Source organism: Gavialis gangeticus, unplaced genomic scaffold, assembly GCF_001723915.1.
Source record: "Gavialis gangeticus isolate Ggan-Ray unplaced genomic scaffold, GavGan_comp1, whole genome shotgun sequence".
Taxonomy (NCBI): Eukaryota; Metazoa; Chordata; order Crocodylia; family Gavialidae; genus Gavialis; species Gavialis gangeticus.
Window position 1 is genome coordinate 118,617,543 of NW_017729022.1, and position 9,894 is coordinate 118,627,436.

Genomic DNA, 9,894 nt, shown 5'->3' on the forward strand with positions numbered 1-9,894 from the left:
CCCCTGATCATGCGGGTGGCCCGCCTCTGGACCCTCTCCATGTTGTCCACATCCCTCTTGAAGTGCGGCGCCCAGAACTGGACGCAGTACTCCAGCTGCGGCCTGACCAGTGCTGCATAGAGGGGGAGGATCACCTCCCTGGACCTGCTCGAGATGCATCTGTGGATGCATGACACGTTATGTTTGGCCTTCCTGACTGCATCCCCACAGGTGCTGGGCTCACATCCTCTCCTAGCCCCCCCTGCCAACTCCTGCCCTACCCACCCCCGCTAGAGTTGGGTCCCCCTCAGCACCAGTTTCCTCTATACCTTCACTGGGCTGAGATGGAGTGGAGGTAGAGGAGATTGGAGCTGGAGTGTCAGATTCTTGGAGGCAGGGTGGAGGGAGCACCTGCCACCCACCCCCTGTTTTCCCCACATACCATCCTACTCCCTCTCCCTTCCTTTGTACCTCCCACCATTGTGAGGTGAGGGGGAAGAGGAGCAAAGAGCAGAGCTGCCTAGCACCCCCTGCAAGGAGGCCCCAACATTTGAAACCTCTGAGCCAAGGGACATATGTGTGCCCCCTGGCTGAAATGCTCCCTTTCACTTGGAAACATTTCAGTTGTTAACTCTGTCCACACCCAGAAAGCCACATGTGTCTCCCATTGAAGAAATATGAATAAGCTGGGCCCTCAAACTAGCCCTGGGAATATGGGGCAAAGGGGAGGGGAAGGAAAGCAGCATACATAAAGAAAGACATAGAAACTTTCAGCCCCCAAAGCATCCAACCCCACTAAGCTCCCTGGACTGTCTCAGGTTCTCCTGCTGAAGATAGCAAGAGCAGCCCTTGCCTCATCAGACCAGCTTTCTTTCACCATCCCTGGACTGAATGAACTGCACCAGCTCCCAGCTCAGGCTCTGTGCAGTCTTTGCTTACCAGGTGTTCCCTGGCCCACTGCCTTCCCCAAAGGCACTGTACGAGCCATCTGTGTGCTTGTACCGGAGCTGCCGCTGGTATCCTGTGGAAAGGGAGACAAAGAGAAGTAGTCTCCTTCCTGATTCCTCTTCATCGTAGCCATATTCAGAGCTTTGGCCTATAAGCAGTCCAGGAAAGGGCTTTGCAAAAGGACGTAAGTATTCTTCTTTACACATGGAGTAGAGGAAGCACAGACCATCTCCCCCCAACTCTACCCTCTGAGCTTTTTAGTTTACTCTCTAGCTAGCAGCCCATCTCCCGGCTAGCCCAGCTCACCACTTTTCAAGTAGCCGACAGCCTTCTGTTTGGTCTTCGGAGTCAGCTGCCCTGTCTCCTCCAGGTACCGTGTAATAAAAACATTGGGGGCAAAGCGGACCATGTTCTGCTCTCCACAGCCACTGGACATCTGGAGGAGTCGATCTAGGTTTTGCAGAGCTGATCCCATGATGTCTCCTGTGAGAAAAAAACCTTTCCTTCAGAGGGCTTTAAATGTTCATATTTAGAAATTGCCCTCCCTTGTCCCTGACACTGATTGAAGTAATTTAGTAAGCTGGGGTCCAATTCGCCTCTCACTTTGGCCTGAATCAGGTGCCACTTCATTAAGAAAGTGACATCCGTGTGAAACTAGATTGGTTGGAGAACCAGGCCCATAGCAGGCACTGTCACTGGAGAAGACCATGGCCCATTGTAGAGATCCTGTAGCCCACCTTCAACTGGGCTCACAAATCCATCCAGTCCTGTGCTGCATCTGTAACAGGGGCCCATTCAGGGAGGCATAAAACCCCTTGAATGCATCAGCTCACAATTATACTAATGGCACTGCAAATGCTGTTTCTATTCATCTCAGTATATACTCCCCAAGGTCATTTTCTTCCATACCCTGCTGCAGGGAGTTGCAAAGGTTGGTGACTGTCTGCATTTGAAAATAACCATTTGAACTGTTTGCAGTTCTTTTTTTAAGACGTGGATTCCTAAAGGGGCTGTTTCTGCTCTCACTCTGCCTTAGAAAACTTCAATGTTTTAAAGGCAGAAAGGTGGAGTGACAACATTTTAGTATGTGAGAAAGAGAGGACTGGAGAAGAAGCAAATGTGACTGGATTGAATCTTGCATTGGCTATGGGGATTCGGTCCATGGGGGATAGACGGGAGTGGCCTGTAATCATGCAGGCCTCCCTCCTCTTGCATGCTGATCACCACAGTGAGGGTGAGTCTGCTCCCTGCACCCTTTACCAAAAGAAAATATGGCCTAAATGGTTTCCTGCCTGGAAACTCCCCATTTCCAAGATGCCCCGACCTGAGGCACACAGGCTGCTCACCTAGGAAAGAAACATAGGCTCTCTCCGATCCTTGCACCACATTCTCTGGCAAATCAAGAGTGATGGTCTCTGAAACAGGTTCCCCTGCAAGTAATAACAGCAGTGGCATGTCATCAGGGTGGAGGAACACAAGGGCCCCAAAAGCTTGGTACAGGTATGTACCTTAGCTCCCCAAAGGGTGAAGTGGCCTTGGGATCCTCTGGCCCTGGGTATATCTTGGGAGCTGACATCAGGGTGTAAAGGAAACCCAGCCCCTTCCCTGAATTTTGATGGTTTCCCTGGATAATAAAGGCATGAGAATATGGCAAAAAGGGAACACCAAGCTGGTTACAGTGACAACCTTAGGTAGGCCCAGGGAAGGAATGCCCTGCCTGTCCATGGGAGCTGTCTTGGTGAGGGGGTGGAAGCTGGCCTAATATGCTCATGTGGCTGCATGTGGTGGCTCAGGAAGAAAGTGGCACAGCATCACTGTGACCTTGTAACATGGTATTGCCATGGCTCAGGGGCCTGACAGCAGCCTGGATGCTGAAATGCGGTGTTAGGAGGATTTGGCTACATGGAAGTACACTGCCTCAGTGGCACAGTAGCTCCATGACAGCTGTGCAGTGGCTCAGCAGTACCAACAGCCAGTGCTACCACTGCTTTGGCAGCATGCCCCCATGCAGCAAGTCACCTAAAGCCCCAGCGTGTCTGCTTTCACCAGGACTCCACCCACCACTTCCAAATACCACTGGAGCAGCTGTTAGACTGCGCTGTCTGTGTAACCTCCCCTCACTCCACACACACCACGCTGGGCCATCAACCTTGAGGCACACCCTGTGCCGTACTGCCTGCAGCCCTACCTTTGGGGCACAGCAGAGAGGCATGAGTGTTCTCCTCCAGGAGCCCTTCTGCCTGCGGGAAGAATAGAAGAGCTCAGGAGGAAGGAAAGTGGAAGAGAAGCAGGAGGTGGGGGCAGTCGGGTGGCTGTATTTGCACAGCAAAGTGCAGCAAAATGCCTCCCCCTGCCTGGCTGGACTGCTCCCCAGCTAATAAGTTTACAGCAGGACCTGTCAGTCTGCAGCGTGAAGTGACCCTCATCCATACACCAAACCAGGGGCACTGCACAGCGAGTTCAGTGCTCATTGACTGATCATAGGCAGCTTCGCCATTAGACATATGCTGTTGCTGACCTCTCCCTGAGGAGACATGCCTTCCTCCTCTGCAATTAGGCAATTTGGGATAGGCATGATACATTGAAACCTGCCACAATAAAAAAAGTCAACGTGTATTTGCTCATGCAACTAAACTAGCCAAACGGTAATTTTTCGTGCCCTTTCATAACGCCTATGTGAACAATGCACAACATGTACAAGCGCCCATGGTTTTTTAACTCCCCATTCTCAAATGAGATCAGAGCAGGACCTGACCTTCACCAGCAGGGGTTTAACCACTATGTCTTTTCCTCCAGTCTCTGGCATGACGGCTGCATGGTCTGTGCAAACACCTTCTTGTTCAGTCGCCTCTGCGGTGATGGTGAAATTCACCTCCCCTGAAATTCAGAATATAAATGGGTCTGCTTATGCTGAAGAGTTTGCGTCCTAGTTTGGTCAGTGAGCTCCCTCTACAGTTCAGCCAGTGCCCCTCACTTCTGCCCTGCACCCCTTTCCAATCAAACAATACTTCCTTACCCAGTTTTGTAGCCTTCACATCCCAGAAAAAGGTTTTTGCCAAGTCAGGGCAAAGGCAGGCAGTGAACTTGACATTTGACTGCACAAACTCGAAATCCCTAGAGTCCAGGACACTAAGCTGAATCTGGAGGTCAGAGTAAAAGGGACCTGGGTGAGATTCACTGCTGAGATTTATTCCTCCCCAGCCTCTTGACCCAAAAGGCCCACAGGCCCATCATAACTGTCCCCACCACCTTTTGGGTTCAGGACTCATGAGCAATCAAGTGGCTCAGCCCTCCTGGATAGGGCTGTCAGGCAGATAGATACTGTTCATGCTGCCTGGGCCTCTTGTGATTGAAGGAAGCTGCCTTTCCCTGAGGGAACAGTTTGCTTGACTCTGTATCCATGAAGTACACGGCACTATAGCACCCTCTCTCAGCCCCTGAAGAAGCCGCTTACCACTATACACTGCTTCAAGTAGCTGAAGACCTTGACTGTCAGGGGAAAGGACTCCCCCCGGACTGCAGAGTAGGGCAAGGCTGGTTCCACAAAGAAAGGCTTGAAGACCCGGAGGCTGACAGTCTCGGATATTCCCAGACCACTGTACTCCGATGTGCAGAATGTCATGGCCTTCCAGTCTGTGATCGTATCAGGGACTGTGACGGGTAGCTCAGCCACCCCAGAGTCACTGAGGAGAGAAAGATGGGCACGGCTCAAAGGGGAACCGTGCTGCTCCACGTGTCCTCCCAGCACCCCTGTCACACAAGCAGCACAGTGATGGGAAAAGGGCAGAGGATGAGCGGCAGTGAAGATCAAGACTAACGTTTCATTTCATGCCCCACTTCCAGGACTGCCTTAATTGGGCCTGAGAGAAAACTGGTCATTTGAAGTGAAACATGTTAGGGTACAGTTTTCTGAGAGAGCTGGAGGAAAGGGAGTGTTTTGGACAGGAGCTTTAGATCTGAGCTGTTTAAAAAAAAAAGTCCCTGTGGCAGACTTTGTAAAATCCCCTCACTTGTATTGGCTTTATATGCTTCCTCCAGTCCATGTTTGGGTGGTCTGGCTGAGGAGAGATACATTATTAGTACTGGGGTCTTTCTTTGCTGGGGTGGGAGGAAAGGGCTAGTGGGGAAATAGCAAAGGTATAATATATAAAGAGCTTGCAAGGGAGTGTACATATTCCCCCTAAGAGAGGCAGGGGATCCTTAGAGCAAGGAAGATCCAGATGAGAAGTGGGAAGGCTTTCTCTCCTAAGTTGTCCAACCAGCAAGTAAGGACCTCAGTGGTACCTATGGCCTGCACCATTTCCCCACAGAGTTGGCTTCGCATGTACACAGAGCAATGTTGAACATGATTTAGAAACATCTCTGAGGTAGAAGCCAAGACACTGTTCACTCCATGTCTTGACACTACTACTGCAGGACTGAGCTCAAAGTGGAGGCATGGTTACAAGGAGAGGAGATGGAAGGGAATGCACAGCCACTTACAAACCAGCAAGTGCCTAGACTCGGAGACCCAGCTGACCCTCGCCCAACCTTGCATTGCTGTGAGTAGCATGTGAGTACCAAAGAGCTCCTAAAGTCTGGCAATGACTAGGGCCCTAGCTTGTGAGGCCCTGCACACACACACTTACACACACTCGGAATGAGAGAGCTGAGAAGATGGTGACGATGTTACAGCTGGGGAAGGAAGGCCTGGAAAACTTAAGTGACTTGCCCAAGGTCATACAGAGAGATTGCAGCAGAGCCCCTCCTCGCTCTCAGTAGCTGGAGCACTCCCCAGGCTTAGCTTCCATCCACACTCTACCCATTCTGACCCAGATAAGCCAGTGGGTCCGCGGAGGTCACAACCTCTAGTAGCGTGGCTCCTTACTTGATGGGGACCAAACTCCATATGAAAGTCTCAGGGAACCAGGAGCGGGGCTGCGTGGCTTCACCACCTGCCTCGCTGATTTCTGGCTCATTGCTAGGACCAGCTACCTCTTCTTTCTCAGCAGAGCCCATACTGGTTACAACATATGATTTATCTTCCATTCCTAGGAATGTCAAATCAGCCTGTTAGTGCCACAAGACCCCACAGGGGGCAAGAGACCCAAGCTAGGGAGAGCACAGTTGATGGCAATGCCCCGTATCTCATGTGCCATATTAACCCTTATAACTGTAGAGCAGCAGCCAACTCCCCACATCTCCATCCTCCCACCCTGATCCCGTTCTCTCTTGCAAGTAACTCCTGAAAGCCCTCTCCTCCTCTTCTAATTTCATCTTCCTCACCTGATTCCCTGGGCCCTATTCAAGTATTATCAATTTCCCCTGGGGCCCAACCACATACACACCACAGGAGGGACTCATCCTCCACACAGCTCCTTGATCTTCCTTCAGCACGCCTACCACCACTACCCAAGGTGGATGCCCACATTCCCACCCATGCTTCACCCATGCTTATTCTGTTTTCCAGAGAAGCCTGGCTCCTCACACCTTACCAGGCCATTAACAGATTCCTCTCTCTTCTGCCAGCTCCCTCATTCTCTTCCCTGACCACATGCTCACCATTTCACCCTCCTCCCTGCTGCCAGAGACCTCCCCCAGTAACCCTGCCACAAGCACCCCATTCAATCCCCTTGCAACTGTGCCAGAAACCATGCACCCCAGAGGTGATAAATCTAGGTAACATCCTCCATGTACTGTTGAAAAACTGCACTGACTCCCTGGCACACAACCCCACACAGACAATGACTTCAGCCTTCTTCACACAGTTTGCTATGCTGTTTTCCAGAGAGACTAGCCTTCATAATCAAACTCCAGGTAGTAATTGTCGTCGCTGCGGCACTCAACAGGAGACTTGATTTGAAGGTTGGTCAAAAATTTCAAACCTATGTTCTGTGTGGGAAAAAAATAGGAAGAAACCAGGATTAGGCCAGCCCCCTCCTACCACACACTAACCTGTTGTGCCTACTCAGCATCCCATTCACAACTTCCCCAACATCCTGCATGTCACTGAGCTGCACCTGGGGCCCACCCAGAGCTTCTCAGTGACAGCCAGGTTAGAATGTTGTATGTGTGTGAAACCTGGACAATATATTGGAAACACCTGAAACATTTTCATCAATGATGTCTTAGGAAAATCCTCCATAACAACTGGAAGGACAGAAGAACACATACCAGCATTCTGGCTCAAGCAGGCACCACCAGCATCGAAACCATGTTTATATGGCACCAGCTCCTTTGGACAAGTCATGTCAAAAGGATGCCTGACAATCACTTTCTAAAACAGGTCCTATGCTCTCAAATTGTGGCATGTGTACCACAGGTTGGCTGCCCTTGCTTAAAGGGAGAGCAGTATATGTGGAACAGTGATTTTCAACCGGGGTGCCAAGCAACTCGTAGGTACACACCTACACAATTTACAGGATAAACCCAGAGATTTCCAATGGGAATCCATACTGTCAAAACCATTCTGACCAGTTGTGGCTTTTCTGAGTTCTTTTCAACAGAAGAGTTGCTCGATTATTTTCCTGAGTCAAGAAATGATTGAAAGCTACAAGTTGGTATTTTCTAAAGAGAGTCCTTGAGTCTAATGAATGGTGCCTTGAGTCTAAAAAGGTTGAGAACCACTGATCTGGAGTGAGCTATTCCCTGTCATACCTTCCCTACCATCCACCATTATTGGTTTAGAGATACATCCCTGGCAGTTCTGTTGAACAGCTATTAATGGAGCTATCATTCCTAAATTTGTCCAGTCCCTTTTTGAACCTGACTATACTATCTGCCTCTACAACCTCCTGTGGTAATGGTGCAATTTCTGGTAGTGCTTCTGCCCTTTCCTTTTTTTTCTTCTGTTCTCTCCTCTTTCCTTCTCTCCCTCCATTCTCCAACCCTCCCCATTCTCTTTCTCTTTTATCCTTCCATACTTCAGCTGTACCTGTTTCTCTGTTTCTCTCCCTTCTGCCCTCTCACCCCAAAGTCCAGGGCTCAGGCATTTTGAGCTTTAGGAGTCTGGGCATTTGGGAGAAAGGGAAGCCGGAAGCAGTGAGGTCTATGGGACAATGGGTTTGGGGATCTCAGTTTTAGGAAGCTGAGAGTCTGGGACTGCAGAAATCTCTGAGTTTAGGATCTGGTGTATCCAGAGTATTGAGCACCTAAGGCAAATGACTGGAAGTGGGAAACTGGGCATCTGGAGATCTGGAAAGGCAAGTTCTGGGATTCAAGAGGCCCCAAGGCTCCAGGCACATGGCTGAGGTATGGGAAGAGCATTTACCTTTAGAACTTCATGTAGGTCTGGCAGGGACACCGGGTAGGAATAGGTGGGGTAGTCCGTCTGCATGAAGGATGAAATTGCTTTAGGAGGAAGCATTGTTGGAGGCACGGTAGTCTGATCCACAGCGGTAGAACTGCCTGGAGATGCTGAGACCCCAGGACTCCTCTTGTGACGCTGATAATTAATGCAGGGGTCACTGTAAGGGTCTCTAATGGCATCAGGGTACTCCTTGGGATAGCTGAACAGGCGGTACACCTGCAGATAGAAACAGACACACATGCAGCCAGGCACGAACGGAGACATGAGAGTGGGGAAGGCAGACAACTCTTATGCTCTAGAGGCAGCTTGGGGGACACTATTTGGGAGGACGGCTCATTCATAGTGGCTCCTGAAGCTCATGGATCATAGCTGAGGCCTGAAAGCAAGCCACAAGAAGATGTTTCCTATGGCCTACAGCATGTCTGGACATCCTGCATGGGATAGGACACACCAGGGGAATTAGGGATTGGAGTACCTGGCTCTCATATCTTGGGTGCCACATGCAATCTGGCCATAGGCCAGAGGAGGGGGAGACAAACCTTTTCAATGCAAGGGCACTACTTCCATTTCCAGTCTTAGATGGATTGGACCACCTGGACTCAAGAGTTGGAGGCTGGAGTATGGAGCCTCTCATCTCTTGTGTACTATTTCTACCCCTGTCATAGCTGGGAGGATTGATTAGGTCAGGAAATGAGATTCAGAGGGTTCCACCTCTGGGGGTAGCTGTGCTCGTGTCTTATAACATTTAGTAGTGGTGGAACAACTTGGATTTGGTTACTCTGAAAATCTATAATAATGTGTTAGACTGAAGGAGGGCAGTTCTTGTATAAGCTACCCCTGTTAAGTGAAAGATGGGAGTTGGGTTTGGGGTTGAAGGTTCAAGTCAGGCATAGGCTTTTTTCTTTTTTCAGGCATAGGTTGTACACTGTCCCCACTCACACCCCTGGTAACAGCCATCACACCTGCAGGCCCAGGGCCTGAAGCCAGACAGGGAACTGAGATACTCCTGATGCCATCATGACTCAGCCTTCCTTACAGTTGAGTGACTCACACTGGCCCTAGACAGCTCTGCCTCTTGTCTCATGAGGAGAATGCTCTGATCCACAGCACGGATGCTGCACATGGACCCTGGTGCCGCTTGCACCTGGAGGTGAACAGCTGACCCAGGGAGGGCCATCTTCTCTGAGAAGCCCAGGTTCACCTAGAACAGCACACAAGGAAGACACTCAATGAACAGGGAGAAGAGAAAAGGCCAGAAGAAAGGCTAGCAGGGTCTTTCTTGGCATGACCCCTCTTTCCCAAGCAGTCAATAGACAAGAAACAGCAGGTGCTCCGTGTGGTCTGTACCCTACGTACACTCCCAGCTTACATTGTTCCTGAAGCATTCAGAGACCTTCAGGGTGGTGCTGTCAGCAGCCACCCGGCCTTCAGGGAAAGTAGTGTAAACCAAGATGGTAGCCAAGGGTGACATGGCATTTATGGGAAGACTGATGTTGAAGGTCCCTTGATAGTGAGCTGTATAGAGGAGACACAAACAGAGAGATTTAAAGAGCTGCACAGAACCCTGCTACTACAGAACATAGGCCAATAGTTCTCAACATTTTTAGACTCCAGGAACCCCTCAACATGTCAGTTCTTAGCTTTCATTCATTTCATGACTATGGAAAAAAATAGATCAA

General features: G+C 50.2%; 1 protein-coding gene across 5 annotated transcripts in view; it reads right to left on the reverse strand.

Moving 5' to 3' along the window:
- Positions 1 to 9,894, reverse strand: part of LOC109296595 (alpha-2-macroglobulin-like protein 1) — a 66,945-nt gene that overhangs the window by 37,327 nt on the left and 19,724 nt on the right. For all 5 annotated transcript variants that reach the window (XM_019516060.1, XM_019516062.1, XM_019516061.1 and 2 more), the window contains 12 exons: positions 9,585 to 9,730; positions 9,267 to 9,416; positions 8,177 to 8,431; positions 6,705 to 6,798; positions 5,795 to 5,957; positions 4,382 to 4,610; positions 3,944 to 4,067; positions 3,683 to 3,804; positions 3,116 to 3,167; positions 2,274 to 2,357; positions 1,234 to 1,410; positions 919 to 1,000 (listed from right to left, as the gene is read on the reverse strand). In XM_019516060.1, the coding sequence (XP_019371605.1) occupies positions 919 to 1,000; positions 1,234 to 1,410; positions 2,274 to 2,357; positions 3,116 to 3,167; positions 3,683 to 3,804; positions 3,944 to 4,067; positions 4,382 to 4,610; positions 5,795 to 5,957; positions 6,705 to 6,798; positions 8,177 to 8,431; positions 9,267 to 9,416; positions 9,585 to 9,730 (1,678 nt within the window). The remainder of the gene's footprint in view (positions 1 to 918; positions 1,001 to 1,233; positions 1,411 to 2,273; positions 2,358 to 3,115; positions 3,168 to 3,682; positions 3,805 to 3,943; positions 4,068 to 4,381; positions 4,611 to 5,794; positions 5,958 to 6,704; positions 6,799 to 8,176; positions 8,432 to 9,266; positions 9,417 to 9,584; positions 9,731 to 9,894) is intronic.